The sequence below is a fragment of the Mus caroli genome, unplaced genomic scaffold (assembly GCF_978045245.1).
Source record: "Mus caroli unplaced genomic scaffold, Mus_caroli_1 scaffold_2, whole genome shotgun sequence".
Lineage (NCBI taxonomy): Eukaryota > Metazoa > Chordata > Mammalia > Rodentia > Muridae > Mus > Mus caroli.
In genome coordinates this window covers 47,964,624-47,980,855 of record NW_028227257.1, presented here as the reverse complement: position 1 = coordinate 47,980,855, position 16,232 = coordinate 47,964,624, and the positions used below count along the sequence as shown (strand labels likewise).

At 48.4% G+C, this 16,232-nt stretch overlaps 1 protein-coding gene and 1 long non-coding RNA gene across 3 annotated transcripts; one reads left to right on the top strand and one right to left on the bottom strand.

Annotated features, from left to right (window-relative positions):
* The first annotated feature begins 4,270 nt into the window (after positions 1-4,270).
* Positions 4,271-9,534, top strand: Prnd (prion like protein doppel). 2 transcript variants are annotated; one of them, XM_021185816.2, is made up of 3 exons: positions 4,271-4,327; positions 6,406-6,979; positions 8,240-9,534. In XM_021185816.2, the coding sequence occupies exon 2, from the start codon at positions 6,413-6,415 to the stop codon at positions 6,950-6,952; it is 540 nt and encodes a 179-aa protein (XP_021041475.1). In that variant the 5' UTR covers positions 4,271-4,327; positions 6,406-6,412; the 3' UTR covers positions 6,953-6,979; positions 8,240-9,534. The 2 variants fall into 2 exon arrangements, with proteins under 2 accessions (XP_021041475.1, XP_021041468.1); XM_021185809.2 differs by lacking the exon at positions 8,240-9,534 and having other exon boundaries at positions 6,406-7,589.
* Positions 5,846-15,956, bottom strand: LOC110312319 (uncharacterized). Its single transcript, XR_002380040.2, has 4 exons — positions 15,795-15,956; positions 7,583-7,675; positions 6,172-6,247; positions 5,846-6,069 (listed from the first exon to the last, which is right to left on the bottom strand). It is a non-coding gene; the product is annotated as an uncharacterized LOC110312319 (long non-coding RNA).
* Between the last annotated feature and the right edge of the window lie 276 nt (positions 15,957-16,232).

Here is a 16,232-nt window from a genome sequence, read left to right as displayed (position 1 = left end):
CACAAGGAAATTATTCAGGTGAGGGAGGGCACGCCCTCATCACGCTCTAAAGATATTTGGCGAGCCTGGGCTATGTGAATTCCAGGTGTTGCAAAGAGAGGCTTCGCTTGGGGCTCGGCTTCCCAGAGCCCACGCCGCGCTCCTCCACCTGTTCCCTCTCCTCCAGGCCTCGCTGAATCCTTAAGCATGGGTCATCCTGTCTGCGTGGTCCGGGATGACTCGGCCTTTTCCGTGGTGACTTTCTTTTGTACCCGGCCTTCCTCCCCTCTGTGTATCTCACACTGCTTGTGACTTTCACTGACTGTTGGTTCAGATCCTGATGCAAAATCAGGTTCTTTCCCATGTGTCGGTTAAAGTGAAATGAAGACTTAGCCGATCCTTTAAATTGAGGACGTCCATGTTGGAAGTAGATGTCACTGTAAGAGTACCCCAGATGCCTCACCCTAAGTATTTGCCCAACAGAAATGGAAACTATCTTTATCAAGACACCTACACAAGAATTTTTCATTCACAAAAGATGAACAGAAGTAGATTGCGGTCTGTTTATATAGCCAAATACCAGCAATGAGAATCCAAAGATCATGTCTCTGAAATGACAGTGCTTGTGACTCTCATACACATGATGTTGAACAAAAGAAGCCAGCCATAAAGGAGAACCTATCATGTGATTTCATCTATGTTCCATATAAAAGGACAAGGGAGGTTAGCCTGGTATTAGAAGTCAAGCTGTTGGGTGCCACTGAGGACCCAAGTGTTTGAAATAATCAATAGCATAGATAAGTAGAGGCATAAAGTTTGTTTTTTAAAGTTACTAAATTGTGTCTTTGTGTCTGTGCATTTTTCTGTATGTTATACTTCAATAAGAGTTCTTGAAATGTTGAATCCCTAGTTCCTGCTCTTGCCAGATCTAGTTCCAAGAAGTGACCTTGGCATTTTCCTGTCTGCTCTGCAGCTTGGCAATTGCTTTCTCTGCCAAAGCTAACTTGCATAGAGCTTTGATTTGAGACCAAGGCTTATCACAGATCCAGTCTCTGGCACCAACCTTGCTGTTCTTAGCCAATTACCTTTACAGCCCTAAACACTTTGTTCGTGTTTCTGGTAGGCCACTAATTAACATGTTAACACATGCCTGAGCATTCAAAACAGCCACTGCACACTGACAATGCTTTATACCATTTAGAGGCATTTAGAGGGGAAGAGCGTGTATGGAACTCTGAACTCCCAAGTATATGTGCTCAGTAGCATTTGATAAGCCTTCATTGTAGCAGCTATGACCATGGGACCTGTGGGAACCAACTGTCATTGTCACCTGTGACAATGGCAAAAGAATGCAAATTAGATGCATGCTAAAGAGTCCTTCCTCAGATCCAGAAGCGTTTAGCCTGAGAAGAGTTGGATAATAGGAGGAGAAGAGTGAGGTGAAGAAGATAATGGATCCCTTGCGGACGGACCTTTCATAGACAGGAAGGGGAAAATCCACCATCCAGCCTGTAGGTGGGACCTTAATAACGACCCAGTACCAAACACCTGGCAATCAGGGATGCTCAGCACCCAGGCCACTTGAGCGGGAAGGACTTTAAAGAAGCCGCAATAGCCTCACAGCCTGGTTTGTGAGGCCAAGGAGGCAGATGGGACCCACTGAGCACTGTGGAAACAGGAAAACTGGCTAATATGGCTGCCCGGCTCTCCTCTAGAGAAAGGCTGCATGGCCTGAAGCAAAACCTGGGAAGCCAGGATCCGATGGACTGTGAGCAGCCAGGACACTTAGTCATTGCCCAGTGAGGTCCCCCCAAATGTCAGGGGCTGACAGATACAGGAGGGACAGGCATTATTGGGGAGTTGAGTATGAGAGGGTGGTGGTAGATGCTTAGTTCACCGAGCTGCATAGGGCTGGAGTCACAGGAGGCTTGAGAGGGGGCTGGCTCAGCAGGGGCCGGGGACCTCAGGATCTTTGCTGAGATCCATGGTGGAATGTGATCCTTATGAGGTCGGAGAAGCTTGGGGGTCTGAATGGTTGAGAGCAGCATGGAAATAAGATTCATTAATTGAACTCTAGAGGGGACGAGAGGAGGGGCTAAGCCATTCTATTCTCCTCCTTGGCACAATGCAGAGAGTGATCTCACACAGAACGCTTTTGAAGGAGAGTTTATTTCATGTCAGAGGTTGGGTCTTGATGGTCGCTATATTTATTTTTAAGTCTTCTTATCTAACTGAAGATCTAATCAAATGGAAGACTTTATCAAATAAAGACCCATTTGTGCATACCGGAGTTACCCCTTTTTCTTGTCACTTCTCAACACACTTGAATTTCTAATATTTGTACATTCACAAGATGTGTGCCATAGCCCGTGGGATCCCGGAACACCCACATCCCAGGGATGGTCCATCACACCTAGGTAGCCTTCCTGCCATTGTCTGGGCAGGGAGACAATGCCCTTGGCTATGATCTCTCTGCTCCTGTAAAGAAGCCCCCTTCTTCCCCGTCCTTTGAGGCAGGTCTGGAAGGCCATGTGTGAGGCAGGGCCAGATCTGCATCTGGTTCACATTCTAGTTTGTCTTGTTAGCACCTTAGCTTCTAGACTTCCCCTTTATTCTCCAGCATGCTCTGTCTTCTACCCTTCCTGGTGCCTCTGAGAACAGCCCTTTGTTCATAATCAAGAGGAGTCTGCAGTCTCTTCAGTTTTGGCGCTGCTTCCCATCACCCTCTGGCAAAGCCCTACTCAGAAAAGGACTGGAAAGCCAAGGGAGGCGGGCGGCAGCAGGGATGGTTCATAGATGCAGTACGGAGGAGTCAGGCCCCAGAACGCATTGCCTCTAGGCTAAGTGGCCTTGAACCTGTCTGAGCCTGTGTCACAGTTAGTACAGAGTTGCTAAACTAGAAGAGAAGATTCTGGGTCCTTTCCAGTTCTGCATGCAGCAAACCCTAATTATGTCCTTAAGCGTGTATATAACCAACAAAATTTCACAGATTATTGTCTTCGGGTAGTAAAATGTTAGACATTTTTAATTTTTTGTTTTATTTTGTTTTTGTTTCTCTGAATTAATTTGCAAATAATCCTCACAATGGCGGTGTTTCTGTGCATGTCTGTTCACATGCACAGAAAATCTGTAAGTCTACAAAGAAATGCAAACATCTTTCTAAGAGGAAATAAATCAACCTTTAAAACAAACAAACAAACAAACAAACAAACAAACAAACAAAGGCAAAAAGGTGGTGGTGAGGTGGGGGCACAGCTAGAAGTCCTCAACCCAAGTTCAATAGCTCTTAGTTCTGTTGGGGTAGCTAGCTGGCGAATCCACCTTCAGGCTGAAAAATCGTTGTAGATTCTTCTGGCGCCATCTGCTGCCCATCACAGGAAAGGCAGCTTGATTTAGTTCCGTTGAAGACAAAGGCTGCATTCTGTTTGGAGACAATCATACCTATCCTTACCTCTAGAACTCACTTTTAACTTTGTCTTCCAGTAGTGATCACAACAGGAACACTCCAGAAAGTCCCTGTGTTTAATGGCCTTGGGATAGTCACAGGTACCTGTGAGCTTCCTGCCATGGGGCCGGGGGCATGATTCTGGCTCCCTTCCCCACTGCACCTGCGCAGTAGAGAAGGCCCTCGAGGAATACATTTTTACTGCCGTCATCTGTGTATAGCTGGGTTCTGCTCTTCTGGTTCTACTTCTGCAGTCCTCACAGGTCTGTAACCTATTGGCCTTAGGGCTCATCTTGACCTCAAGTATCCCTAGGGACCCCAAAAAAGCCCAAAGTCCTGGGCACTCAAGTTTGTCTCCCTCCTCACTCAGTCCTGCTTTTCTCACATACCCAGGAGAAAATGGTGACTTTTCCACTTTTGGGGGCTCCAGCAACATGGCGTGGTGGATGGGGGTGGGGGTCCAGACAAATGGCAGTCCTTAATTGTCCCTTCCCATGAGGTTGCCTGAAAGAGGCCCCTTGTCACTGGCAACTGGTCTTAAGGGGCAGGACAACAGATGTACCCAGCAAGGCTTCCTTCAACCCCCTTGGCTGTGGGCACTGGAAGCTGCCCAGGCTGTAGTTCTGAATATTCTTCCCAGGCCTGTCTTAACATCAGGATCTTCACGTGGTTTTATCAGTGAGGAGTAACAAGAAGCTCCAACCTTCCAGGGTGGAGGAGTGATGCAGGAGCCCTTGATTGGTCCTGCCGTGAAGGGAAGGGCTGCCCTATTTGGAGGGCTGGGGCTCGGTAGAGAGGCCCCCTCCCCCTGCAGCGCCTATATAGCTAAGTGGTGGCCGAGGGAAGGTGTTCCGGAGAAGTGAGGGCTCCAAGCTTCAGAGGCCACAGTAGCAGAGAACCGAGGTATGTGGCGGGGATTTCCCAGACCAAGCAGTGGCTTGTGACTTCCCTTCCAGCCCCACCCCCTCCTGTCCCAGGCAGGGAGGGATGCTAGGAGCCTGCTCATTCATTCCTAACTGCCTCAGTATTCCTATGCTCTGATGGTACTGGGAAATGGTAGGTACTTTGGGGGTAACTGGTGGGAATTTTGTTGCTGCTTTTGAGCCCTTGCCTATGAAACGAAGTCCTGTCTCAAGAAACCTGTGTTTTCATTTAAAAGAAAAATGGTTGGGGGGCTGGTCAGGGCTCACTCTTAAACGTCTTTTATGCTATTACTCTTATTTAAGATTTCTACTACCACGAGGTAGTCTGACACCATGGTGCTTATTTGGAAGACCAATGAATATTTACTTTGTACTTGGACTTCTTTGGGAAAAAGTTGGTTTGAGTTCATTGGGGTGATTGGGGTGAGAGGAATTAGAGCTTTGTGCTTTACCCACTGGAGGGCTGAGACAGGCAGGGCTCACAAGGATGGGGCAGAGAGGCCCCTTTGCGTCCTCCATACATGACGGGGTATGTTCTTAGACTGGGAGAGCTTGGGTCTTCCTTTGTTTTGTTTTGTTTTTTAAGATAAACACTAGTGTTGCCCCCAGAGTTAAACAGTCTAACATGAGCATTGAGCCTGTCTGGGGATGTTACAATGAGTGACAGAGGCATGCCTACTCTGATATCCCAGGGACCCATAGTAAATCTTCATCTAGGTGACAGCCCTGGTCCATTATGCTGTAGGGCTCTCTATGTCTCTGGTCAACACAGACAACGACCCTGGTGTTGGAACATTCTGATGCGGGCCTTCAGGGTGGATTTCCACAGTGGCCACTGTAGTTTCAGGAACAAGATGTCACGGCTGCTAGAATGGTAATGAAGGGGAGCGGGGCAGATCCCCTGAGACTGGCAGCTCTTTGAACCCTGGGATAGATAACCTTGACAGTCTTCCAAGCCTCACTGACATCCCTTTGTGCTAATGCAGTGGTTCTCAACCTTCCTGATACTGTGACCCTGTAATACAGTTCTTCATTTTGTGGTGACCCCAACTATAAAATTATTTCTTTGCTGTTTCGTAACTGTAATTTTGCTACTGTCATGAATTGTAATATAATATATAATATGCAGGACCTTTGATATGTGACCCCCCCCCCCAAAGGCACCATGACCCACAGGTTGAGAACCACTGCTCTAACCTCTCTGGAAATCCCTCAACAGCCCTGATTTCTATTAGCTAAGGAGCCATCATGCCCCCAGCAACGCACACCATTAGCAACACCTGCCCCTGAATTCCTCACAGTCAGTGCGACTCGGTTATTGGTGTGTGCTCTCAGAATCAATGTTGAATTCGAACTGGCCACCTAATACATGCAGCTTAGGGCAAATTACTTTGATATCTCTGAATCCCAGGACAAGCTACAAAGATTGGACAAAAGTATTTTCTCCTTGTGAGAATTAGATCATACCACAAAAAGGTTTTACATAGTATAAGGGCTGACATTTAATATGCTATTAGAATGAGCAGAGGGTACATTGTCCCTGGGTGAAACTGGGAAAGTTCCTGATGGCACATTTTGACAGTGATGTAAGAGACTAGGACCCCTGACTGCATGTCCACTCTCCTTTTCTCCTCCAATTTAGCCTCCTTCTCTCCCTGGTTTCAGAATCAGCAGCCAGTTTCTGGGAGCAGATCTGGTCTGGAACCATGCTAACTCAGGGCACTAGAAAGTAAGAAAGACTAGGTCAGGCCATTTGATTCCAACTCTTACCTCCCAGGGATCATTAACTTGAAAGACTGGGAAACACAAGAGAAAGCTGCCTACCTTATGCATCTGTGTTCCTATGCATGGTCAGCAGCTCTGTCCCAGACAGCCAAGATCAGACCAAGAGGAGTAACCCCTGGCCAAAACAAAGAAAGCAAGCTGTCTGTGAGTTGACCCACCACAGCCTGTGCAATAGACATCATTATGATCTGAGGATTCCTTTAAAATCTGTCACTTGTTGGAGGGTGGGAGGCCACCTGAGGAGAGAGTGACAGCCCAGCCTTTCCCTTGCAGATTCACCATGAAGAACCGTCTGGGTACATGGTGGGTGGCCATCCTCTGCATGCTGCTTGCCAGCCACCTCTCCACGGTCAAGGCAAGGGGCATAAAGCACAGGTTCAAGTGGAACCGGAAGGTCCTGCCCAGCAGCGGCGGCCAGATCACCGAGGCCCGGGTAGCTGAGAACCGCCCAGGAGCCTTCATCAAGCAAGGCCGGAAGCTGGACATCGACTTCGGAGCAGAGGGCAACAGGTATTACGCGGCCAACTACTGGCAGTTCCCGGATGGGATCTACTACGAAGGCTGCTCTGAAGCCAACGTGACCAAGGAGATGCTGGTGACCAGCTGCGTCAACGCCACCCAGGCGGCCAACCAGGCTGAGTTCTCCCGGGAGAAGCAGGATAGCAAGCTCCACCAGCGAGTCCTGTGGCGGCTGATCAAAGAGATCTGCTCCGCCAAGCACTGCGATTTCTGGCTGGAAAGGGGAGCTGCGCTTCGTGTCGCTGTGGACCAACCGGCGATGGTCTGCCTGCTGGGTTTCGTTTGGTTCATTGTGAAGTAAAGATCAATGAAGCTAGCAGCCACAGAGGTGAGCTGATGGGCAAAGGTGGACAGAGGTAGCCCAGTTCTCTCTATCTAGCCCCCGAGTGTTCTGAAAGTACAACGTGTAGCGTTTCAGGGCACTTTGAAAGTCCCTCCCAAGTACTCCCCCTACTCCATGTGTTTGATAATGTGTTTCAGTGCCCCTATGCCCCACCCCTGTGAGACCTGGCCTGTTCCTGCCTTTGCGGCTACACTAGGTGATAAATCAGCCAAAGGATACAAGAATTGTCCTATGCACTCCACCTGATTTTCCAACTCCAAGAAACTGAGGCTCACATTGCAGGAGTCCCCATCCAGCACAGTTAGAAAACAGAAGAGCTGAGGTTCCCCTGCTCTGTCTTCCCTCAGGTTTTCTGCTCTGTGTAGCCTAGAGCTGTCTCCTGATCCCTCCAAGACTCAGGTCCAAGTGCAGTCCAGAATGTGGACTGAAATGTGGAAGTCACACCCCGAACTAAATGGGAAACCCTGAGCGACAACAGTGCATCTTGACACCTTACGTGAGACTACAATATAACAAAAATTAAGCTAAAGTAGACATGACATTAGACAAAGGCTCAGAAATCAGATTGGAGGGAAATTTGCTACGCACCTCCCAGAGAGCAGCTTCGGGGCAGGATGCGTTTGTGGTGTCTAGATGCGTCTTCACAAGGACTGGTGTTTGCTGTTTGGGCCCCTGCAATGTCTGCAAAGTTAAGAAAACCTTTGTAAGTGACACATTGCAAGTGCGTGCGCATGCGTGTGTGTGTGTGTGTGTGTGTGTGTGTGTGTGTGTGTGTGTGTGTGTGTTTATTTGTTTTCTAGATAGGAATTTCTCTATGTAGCCCAGGTTGACCCCATAATCATGATCTTCTGGCCTCTGCCTCCCGAATGCTGGGATTGCAGACATGCCACCAAGCCCAATATGTGTTTACTTCTGATGTCCCCTGGCCCTATGTGCATGTGTGTTCTTAGGCATCTTAAGATGCTCACTGTGCACAGAGCTCTCTGCAAACACTGTCCGTTTTTTAAAAACTACTTTGGTAAAAGCTAATCTTTGTGAATAATTTAACATTCCCAAAATATAATTATTGGCCAAAAAGCCTAAGAGAAATGTCATCTTTAGGGAGACCCAATAAAGAAGTGCTGTCTGCCATCATAAGAACTGATATGCCACTTTGTGAACTTAAATATATATTAAAAATATGAATGTTACCTAAATGTTTAAAAATCTTTTAAGATTCTCCCACGGGTTTTCCTCACCTTTCAGGACCCCAGGAGTTGCAGAACGGGATCTGGAAATAACTGCTACTGGGTGTAGTCTCTTGTAAAAGGAGTATCTGACAGGGGGGTCGGGTATTGTCAAAGGAGTCATCTGCAACATTCCAGAACACGAGTGCTGATAGCAGTACTTCGAGTGCTGAGTTCCCAGTGCTATCGGTTCTTCTCAAGGACACCTCTGGCAGGCGTCACATGGTAAAGGGACGTGAAGCAGGGCGGAACCGTTACCACTGGACAGACAGCACAGAGAAACCAGCCTGCTGCAGTATGCCACTGCTGCCAAGACACACCTCCTCAGTCTGCTGACTACTGATCTTAAACCAGAGAGCAGGCCCAGATCGCACAGTTTATCCCTTGCACGCCATTTTAGATATCAGACAATAAAGAAGGAATAGTTCTTAGATGGTGATGTTGGCGTTTCAGCTCCAGGCTTAAGGCTTAGTTACCAGGGCGCACAAAGCTATAGACAACCAACTTCCTTCCAGCGTGAAAATGCGTAGGCTGGACAGAGTCCGTGCTCTGCGATCGCTGAATTCTTTCAGACCATTGGTTGTCACACCCCCACAAGCCTAACTGTGACAGCCAATGAGTGTCCATGTGATTTTGACTGCAAATTTCACTTATTTGATTTTTAGCGGAGACGTCCTTGCTCTTACTTGTGGATCAGGAGAGGTTTTCTTAGCCCTTCTAAGTGTTCCCAACCCGTGCGCTGTAGAACAGCTTGTGCAAACTGACAGCAGAGTAAAAGGGGGCGGGGCTGCACTTCCGGCATCCCACCAGTCCACGCCGCCCTTTTCACCTCTCCAGACTCGCCTCTCCTTTATTCATTTACAAATGCAAATGTAGCAATTTGCAATCCTAATACAGGGCCAGGGCGGTGGATGCCTTAAAGCTTTATTTGGCTTCATTTAGTGCTTTCTGTCCATTTTTAAATGACTTTTGGTTTTTTGTTTCTCCAGCCCCATCTCCTCCCTCTGCCCTAGTATGAAACTTGTACCCCTTTACTGTGTTTAAATATAAAGACGAGGGTTTTTATTTTGTTACATTACAACCCTTAAAATACAAAATCACTTGTATAATATTTGTTTCTCTGCGGTTTGTATTCCTGATTTAGTGGAATGGCATTAAACTCTCTGGGTCAGTATCTAACTAGTTAACATCTAACTAGTCCTTTTAGATGACCATGAAGTATTCCACTGTACAGATGTGCTACAAGTGACTTGATAACTTCCTTGTTGACAGATCTTCAGATTGTTCTTATCTTGCAAACAATAAACACCCATATACAGACAGCCACGGTGTCTGGTGGTTTTATTTCTGCAGAAAAGATTCACTGCCACAGAATCCCTAAGACAAAGCAGATCTCTAGCTCAAACCTTATCAGGCACCCCCTGGTTGTGTGGTGACATAGCTGGTGACTCTCAGCACTCTCAGCATCCTGAAGATGATCTCTTTGAAGTGCGAGAAGCTGAGGATCTGCCTTCCTCTGCAGGGGGCGCACAAAAGCTCCCTGAGGACGCTGAAGACCATCCAGGGAGCCCGAAACCATCAACGTTGTCTAATCCAGACCTGGTCCTTGGAAGAGAAATCTGAGCACTAAACAGTGGGCCTGTGGGCCTCCTACCCAGAGGGCAGTGTCTGCAGGCTCCGTGCCTCCCAGTAAGAGGGGACTCCTGGGGTAAAGTGTGTCCCTGATCTTTTGACAGACTCAATAAAGTTGTCCTTGCCAGCCCTGCATTCCAGTGAGAATGTTCCAAGTTACCAGGCTCATTAGGAACAGGATGGAGCCCTGTCGCAGAAGCCATCCTTTCCTCTCAGCTTAGGCAAAAGAACAGCATCTCTCTCAAGACCCTTGTGCCCCACATGACCCAGAAGGCACCTGCCAGCCTCCAGAACACCCACCTGTGGGCTTTGTGAGATGTGCCCTTAGCAATGGTTATGACACTTCCTATCTCAACTCTCTAACTGCCAGTAACTGGCCTGGGTGGTGGCTCAATGAATCGGGGACCTCAAGGCCTGCTCCACTTGTCGTATGGACATCTAAACCTTTCTACCCAGACCCTTCTCCACTGTGTAAGGCTAGACAAGGGTGTCCTAATGTGCTGGGTATTCTCACATGCCACATTATGAAGTCTACCACGGTCTATACTGTGACATGTTCCCCACCACCACCTTTATTGCCATCCCCCCCCCCCCCGGGAAGCCTAGGCACAGCTCTATTGAAGAGTAGACTTGTGGGCAAGCATGGTCTGGCCAGCATCCATAGCAGCAGGTGCCCTCCCTGCCCCAAGGCTATAAGCCAGACAAGCTCAGAGTTCTCTTCAGTATCTCACTGCTAGCAGAGATCCATTTCAACTAAGCACCCACATTTCTTGGTAGAAGACAAATGATCAGACCAGTATGCCAGTGGGGATGCAGGACTTCGTCATGTCAATAGGAATAAGTTAGGCCTTCCTAGAAGGGCAGAAGTAAGCTACTGTGTATTGAGGCATCTAAGCCCATCCTAAACTGGCCAAAGAAAGTCCCAAAGAAATACACCCAGCTGGTCCCTTAGCAAGTAGGAACTATTACTTGGGTTCTGGGCCTGGGAGAGTGCCACCTTTGAGCAGAAATAGGCACCAAGAAAGACCCAAGTCCCACCCTCTGGGTCCCAAAGCTGGAAGCTGCTACATATCAAACATTGAACCAGATAGATGGGTGGAAGGATTGGCTTCTCTGATATTGTGTTGGAAGCTTCAGACTTTCAGAATAAGCCACATGAGCTGACCACTGTCATCCCTAAAGACCTTCCTGGTTGGCACACAGGTGACCCTCCAAACTGTACATCTTCCAGTACTCAACCGTCACCTCCTTTCCCAGGACACCTCCCTGTGCACTGGTCCCGTAGGCCCACCCACCTGGGGATTCCCAGATTCTATTTTGGTGCTAACTCTTTTGTGGAAGTGTTGCCTTCTGAAACAATGTAAATTGTTTTAACTCCAGCCAACTTGGCCAAAAGCTGTGGACGGAAATTGGCAGGAGACAGAAAGGAACTAGAACTAGAGGAAGCCGGAAACAAGCAGGTCAGGGCCAGAGGTACTGACCTGCACAGCTGGCCTCCCTGGAGGGAGGGAGATGGACAGCGTCAGGAATGGTAAAGGGCAGGAGAGAGCACACCCATGGGTGTCCAAGGAAGAAGTCCCCACTCACATTCATTAGAAATTAAGTGAGTCCTGGGACTTAATGGGTTGAGTTTTAGCTCCCCTCCCCCACGCAACCCCTACGGATAGTTCAGCACCTCGGAGAGGGGCTTTTAAGGACACGTCCCAGAATAGCATTGGATCAAGGCAACAGCTGTATCAGTGTATGGGTCTAGGATCTTCAAGCCCACACTGAAGCTTCCTATATTTTTAGCTAGTTTTTGTCTGGCTGGTTGGTTTTTATGGTTTGGTTCCCCCCCTCCCCCCTCCCCCCTCCCCCCTCCCCTCTCCCGCCCCCATGCTGCCTAGCACTCAAGAACAAAAAGGAATGGGGTGTAACTACCCAGAATCCAGAAGGCCCTGGATCCAACCCACAGAACCAGAAGGGGAGGGGGAGGGGGAGGGGGAGGGGAAGGGGGAGGGGAAGGGGGAGGGGGGAGAGAGGAGGAAGAGGGAGATTGGGGGGAAGGGGATGAAAGCTTGAATAAGCCATACCATGTCCTTGGGGTCTAAAGATTTAGCAGCAGTTAGGAACACTGTTTGTTCTTCAGAAGGTTTGGGCTCCATTCCTAGCATTCACATGGCAGCTCACAACTGTCTGTGACTCCAGCACCAGCAGATCTGATGCCGTCTTCTGGCCTCTGCAGGTACCAGGCACACATACTGTTCACAAACACACATGCAGACAAACCTCTCATATGCATAAAACCTAATAAGGATAAAATAAAATAAAACCAAAACCAAAATCATGGTCTCCCCTCTGCTTTCCTCTGAAGAAGAGGCAAAGGGTTGGTGGATTTTCCTTGACCTCTGTCCACTCAGAATGACCAAAGGGCAGAGGCCTCTCCCTTCCCTCACTCCTGTGTTAGCAGCATTCTCTGGGTTTCTTTGATTTCTGAGCAGAACCAAAGAATGACTCCTGGCTGAACTTGGTGTTGTCTGTAGTTTTGTTCCTCTTGTCTGAGAGGATGCTGACCTGGGCAGACAGATGCTTCCAGAAGCTGTTTGGCCCTCACCTGGGACAGGCTTTGGCCTCCATCGTTTTCTGTACAGCCTCCACATCCACGTGTCAAGGCCGTTGGCCCTCTGCCTTTGCGGATGGATTTTACTGAGGTCAGATAACTTTTCCTCTGGGTACTAGCTCACTTGGTGCCAGCGTCTCGGATGTTGTTCACTGTTGCCGTGCCCTGGGTGTTCTGTGAGCTCCCCTCACCTTCATACCATTTTCATATCTACAAATTCTGCCCACATCCGGAGTGTCTATATTGTGTTGGACCACAGTGGTGGAAGACAGAGACACCATCCCTACATGTGTACCTGTGTGTAATCAGAAGTGTGTTAGTATGCCACTTGGGGGTGGGAGTATACTATTGGTCACTTTCTACGGCGTAGATAGCGACAAGGGCAGTTTCAAGGTGCCAGCTTTGCATTACTAAATATAGAATGTGACATTCTATGCCACATATGTGTAAAGCTTGAGAGCCAGATGACCAGCTCCAACACAACTTCCAATTTAAGTTTATTTTATAACCTTTACACATATTAATTTCCATAAACAGTTTCTATAGCTTCTCTCCAGTCAGAGCTCACAGCATCTCAGCTAGACGGTTCAAAGCCTTCCCCCTCAGCCAGCTGGAGACCCAGCACTAGGTGGGCCCAGGAAGAGAAAAGCAGAGAAGACATATAGCACAGGTCATGTTGGGGTTGAGGATAATTTAGCAGTGACTATGGACTTTCTGTTAAATGCCCAATAGCCCACTGGGTTGTTCAGATGTTGCCATGAATGAATCACTACCACCAGCTTCCTATGCTCATAGCCTGATGAAGACATGAGAAAGGGCCAGCCAAACCTAAAGGTCCTCAGATGTAGCTCAGTGGCAGAGGGGAGGGGAGGGAAGAAGGGTGGGGCCCAAGGTATTCCAGGAAGCCATGAAGGCTTCAGCAGCTACTCTTTGGACACCTTGCTCAGTGAGGATGCTTGTGAGAGGAAAGTATGGAAGGCCTTAGGAAAGTGGAGGCCATGGCCATCTCCAGCACATTTCTGGAGATGACTCCAGGCACTGTAGGCATTGGCTGCTCCCCTGTGGAGACAAGGCTGAGCTGAGTTTGGAACACATTGATGTTAGGGTGTTCCACTGCAATCACGCTTCTGTCTAGCTCCCTCATTACTACTACCTGTTTTATATATTTCTCCTACTAAGTGGGTGCTGGAGCCCAGGGTTGCTCTAGCTCAGGACCCTGTTCAGGCCTCACTGTGCAGCCAGGTTGCTCCCTCTATTGTTTTTTTTTTTTTTTTTCATCATAGTCTCTCCCAGTTGCACTCCCTGGGACTCATTTCAGCATTTTCAGAAGGCTTGTCCAGAGAGTGTCTATTCCAGACCCAACAGGTACGACTTGTGTTTTTCCACTTGACCTTTGCTGAAAAGGGAGTGTTACTGTGACATCTCTAAAGATCTTAGGCCCACATCCCACAATTGTGGGTAAGTAGAGGATCTGATATGTGACTATAAGGATGGGGACTTTTAACTGGTCCCCCAGTCATCAGAGAAAAGACGTGGACATGATCTACCCAAAGGAAAGAATGTGACCGAAAGGCCTGGTTATCCTACAGGAGAGGATATGCCCTGAAGCCTGAAGGGTCAGGAAGGAACAACATGTTTTGTGCATCCTGCACTTCTGGTGTGAGTCCAGCATAGACTGGGTGGGGAATGGTATGAAACGAACCAGAGAGCAGAAAGCAGAACATAGTGAGCCCCCTGTAGAGATTAAAATGAACCCAGACAAGCGGCCCACACTGGTTCCATGCCACTCTTGGGAACAGGATTGACCGGGCTGGCCTGGCCACAGACGCACAGTGAGGACACCTACTACACAGATTCTTCAGTTGGCCAATAGCTGACTAGTCCGGAATGTTACCAAGCAAAGGGGCTTTGGGTATTAAATAAAGGGATTCTTCAGTCTGGAGAGCAGGGAGGAGCTCCCGACAGAGGCGAGCAACGAGTTGAGACTGAAGACTGAGTCAGAAGGAAACACACGGAAAACTCACTCCCAGCCACCTTGAGAACCTGCTCGGCAATTTCTGATAGATACACATGTGGCCTAAGCAATCCCAGTCCTAAGCGTGTACCCAAGAGAAATGTTCACAGCAGCCTTCTGCAACAGGGAGAGATCAGCGTAGCTCCACACAGAGCTACTTGGGGCCTAATAGGAGCTTTGTGGGTAACAGCTGAGGGAGAAGGATGTGCACAAATCTCACAGTTTATCACCAAGCAGAGAGATGCTCAAGATGTTCACCTTGCACTGCTCTGTCTCTGTGGGGTGCAAGAACAGACAAAACCCACCCGTGGCAATACAGCACAGAATGGAGCAAAGTGACTGTTTAAAAAGATGGAAACCCCTCTAAGGATGGACATCTCTGTGTTTTAACCTGTGTTGCAGTTTTGCAGACATACATATCCTGAATTTTTTTTACACTTTCCTGACCCTTGCATGGGTAATCTTTGATCTAATTATTTAATTATCTTTGTCTTATGATACCTTGGAGGAACCTAAGCCCTTATACACACTGGGCAAGTACTCCATCACTGAACTATGTACAAAGCCTCCTCTTTGAACTTCAGTTTCTTCATCCAGTGAGTGTGGTACGGCCCTCTCTGGAAAACCCTCAAGAAAATGAAACAAGAGGTTTTCTCAGAACTAAGGGTTGTGTCACTGTGTCAAGATAAAATGTAGGATCTTAAGTCAAGAAGTTAAGCAAGCTTAATCCAGTCTAAAGAGGACAGTCTTCCTTCTTCTCTCCCCTTGCTGCCTTGGGCTGGGGTCCCTCACAGGAGGTTCCCATCCCTGCCATTTCTGAGGGCAAGCAGTGGGCCAGTATAACAGGAAGGTCAGGGAGTCCCACAGAGTGCATATCTGGGGGTGTGCATCATAGCCACCCACCCCACCTGCATCTCAAACACTGATTAAGGACAGCGTCCAGAGAGGTCTTCCTTCCTTTCAGCTCCAGCCTGCTATGAGCCTGGGCTCAAAGATCACATGGGTCTGATCTCATGAGGATGAGAGCTAGAGTCACGGACCAAATAAACAAATGGCAAAGACTTTATAATCCATAAGGAAATGATCCATCTGACCCTTAACCATCCTGGAAGCCCCATCAGTCCTTGCCACATTTCTATTTCAGCCACTTTGACAATGGATAGATGACTCCACAGTGCCAGGTCTGGTGAGCAGGTTAGCCAGCTTCTGGAGCTCTGAAATACCAGTACTTTTCCCTCTCTCTGCAGACGACACTGGCCACTACATTAGTTACTCTTTTGTAGCTGCAGTGAAATGCCTGAGGAACAGCATAAGAAAGAAAAGGCTCACTTGGGCTCACAGTTGGATGGTATCTTCCGTCATAGCAAGGATGGCTCAGCAGCAGGAGCCTGAGTCAGGGTCACAGTGCATCTGTAGTTAGGAAGCAGAGAGATGAGTACTGGTGCTCTGCTCCCGTGATGGTCTGAATGAGAATGGCTCCCATTGGCTAGAGCACCCGTGATGGTCTGAATGAGAATGGCTCCCATTGGCTAGAGCACCCGTGATGGTCTGAATGAGAATGGCTCCCATTGGCTCATACGTTTGAATGCATGGTTCTCCAATCAGCAGAACTGTTTGGGAAGGATTAGGAGGTGTGGCCTTGTTGGAGGAGGTGTGGCCTTGTTGGAGGAGGTGTGGCCTTGTTGGAGGAGGTGTGTCACTGGGGGCACCCTGGAGGTTTCAAAAGACTCACCTCTCTCTCTCTCTCTCTCTCTCTCTCTCTCTCTC